Raw genomic sequence first — 1,238 nt, 5'->3', positions numbered from 1 at the left:
TTTTATTGGTTATTTGAACTCAACCAACAACGAAGAGCTAGTCTGTGACAGTGCACCGAGTAGTCTTTGACTGACATTAAAGCCTGCTGACTTTTTTCTCTCAGTTGCACACAAGTAGAGACCCAGGTATCGCAAAGTTAAGGGCAATAGGCGGGGGAAACAGTATAAAGACTGTACGCATGTGTGTATTGTAATGTGTAAAGTTGTCATGTCCTGTGAACTACCTCAAACATATGCCACACTCCACACTCAGCCAAGTAGAACCAGCACCAGTTGGGCTCTGAGGTGTCCATCTCCTCAATCTCTGTGGACTCCTCCTCCGACGACCTGATGGCTAACATAGCTAAATCTGGAATTAATAAGTGAAAAGACGCGAACACACTTAGGCAAATAGCAACTAAAATAGAAAGTATGGGAGGGACCAAGGGGATGTTTTATTCGTGTGACTAACCTAACGTCAAGGAGATGTTTTTAAGCCATGGTTGTGATGGCATATCAATCTGTAAACAAATTCAAATAATACAGGAAATTGCCACATCGAGCTAGCTATCATTAGCGGCTGCCGCACCCGACTCGTCTGAACTCAACGAGTGTCTTACCGGTTTCCAGACTGTCTTTAACTGGGTCCCTGTCCTTATCGCGATATAACTCCTTCACGCATTATGAATTACAAAAAACTCACAGAGTCCTATTGAGAATGGATGACTGACGCTACATAACGCTTTCGTCTTCCTATGCGTTGTTTACTTTTATTTCCTGGTTCGTCACGCACAAAACGTCAATGCGTCATCGTGATGTAACTCCTCCCTGTTATCGTGCAGAGGACTCTTGGAACCTGGAAAAATTCAATGGAACATGTTTGTAAAATTATCAAAAGAAAACAAAACTGGTGGTTTAACAGATTGCTTGCACTTAAAACATACGTTTTTTTTTTTTCCGGTTGTGAACTAAAACCAAACAGCAGTGGGGGAATAGTTGACACGTACAGTATCGTCAAGCAACAGCTGTATGCATTCACTTGAGAAAAAAAAGTTGTCCAGTTTTTCTGAATTAATATAATTACACATAATTATTGTTTCAGAAAAAGTTTTGAGAAAATGTTCTTTTCTCAAGTGAATGCTTCAGTGCGCTTCCGTAGCTTAGATCTATTGTGTGTCCATGCGTGACTTAGACTTTAATGAAGAATACATGTGGGACGACCATATGTGTGTGTGTGTGTGTGTGTGTGTGTGTGTGTG

At 41.1% G+C, this 1,238-nt stretch overlaps 1 protein-coding gene across 3 annotated transcripts in view; it reads right to left on the bottom strand.

Moving 5' to 3' along the window:
• Nucleotides 1-835, bottom strand: part of LOC116673173 (protein mono-ADP-ribosyltransferase PARP11) — a gene marked incomplete at its 5' end in the record, with an annotated part of 3,840 nt that extends 3,005 nt beyond the window's left edge. The window contains 2 exon segments of one of the 3 annotated variants that reach the window (XM_032505342.1): nucleotides 225-349; nucleotides 452-835. In XM_032505342.1, coding sequence (XP_032361233.1) covers nucleotides 225-349; nucleotides 452-494 — 168 coding nt within the window. 3 annotated transcript variants of the gene reach the window in all.
• Between the last annotated feature and the right edge of the window lie 403 nt (nucleotides 836-1,238).

The sequence above is a fragment of the Etheostoma spectabile genome, chromosome 23, assembly GCF_008692095.1.
Source record: "Etheostoma spectabile isolate EspeVRDwgs_2016 chromosome 23, UIUC_Espe_1.0, whole genome shotgun sequence".
Lineage (NCBI taxonomy): Eukaryota > Metazoa > Chordata > Actinopteri > Perciformes > Percidae > Etheostoma > Etheostoma spectabile.
Note: the sequence above shows the minus strand (reverse complement) of the source record. Positions and strands in the feature narration are given on the sequence as shown.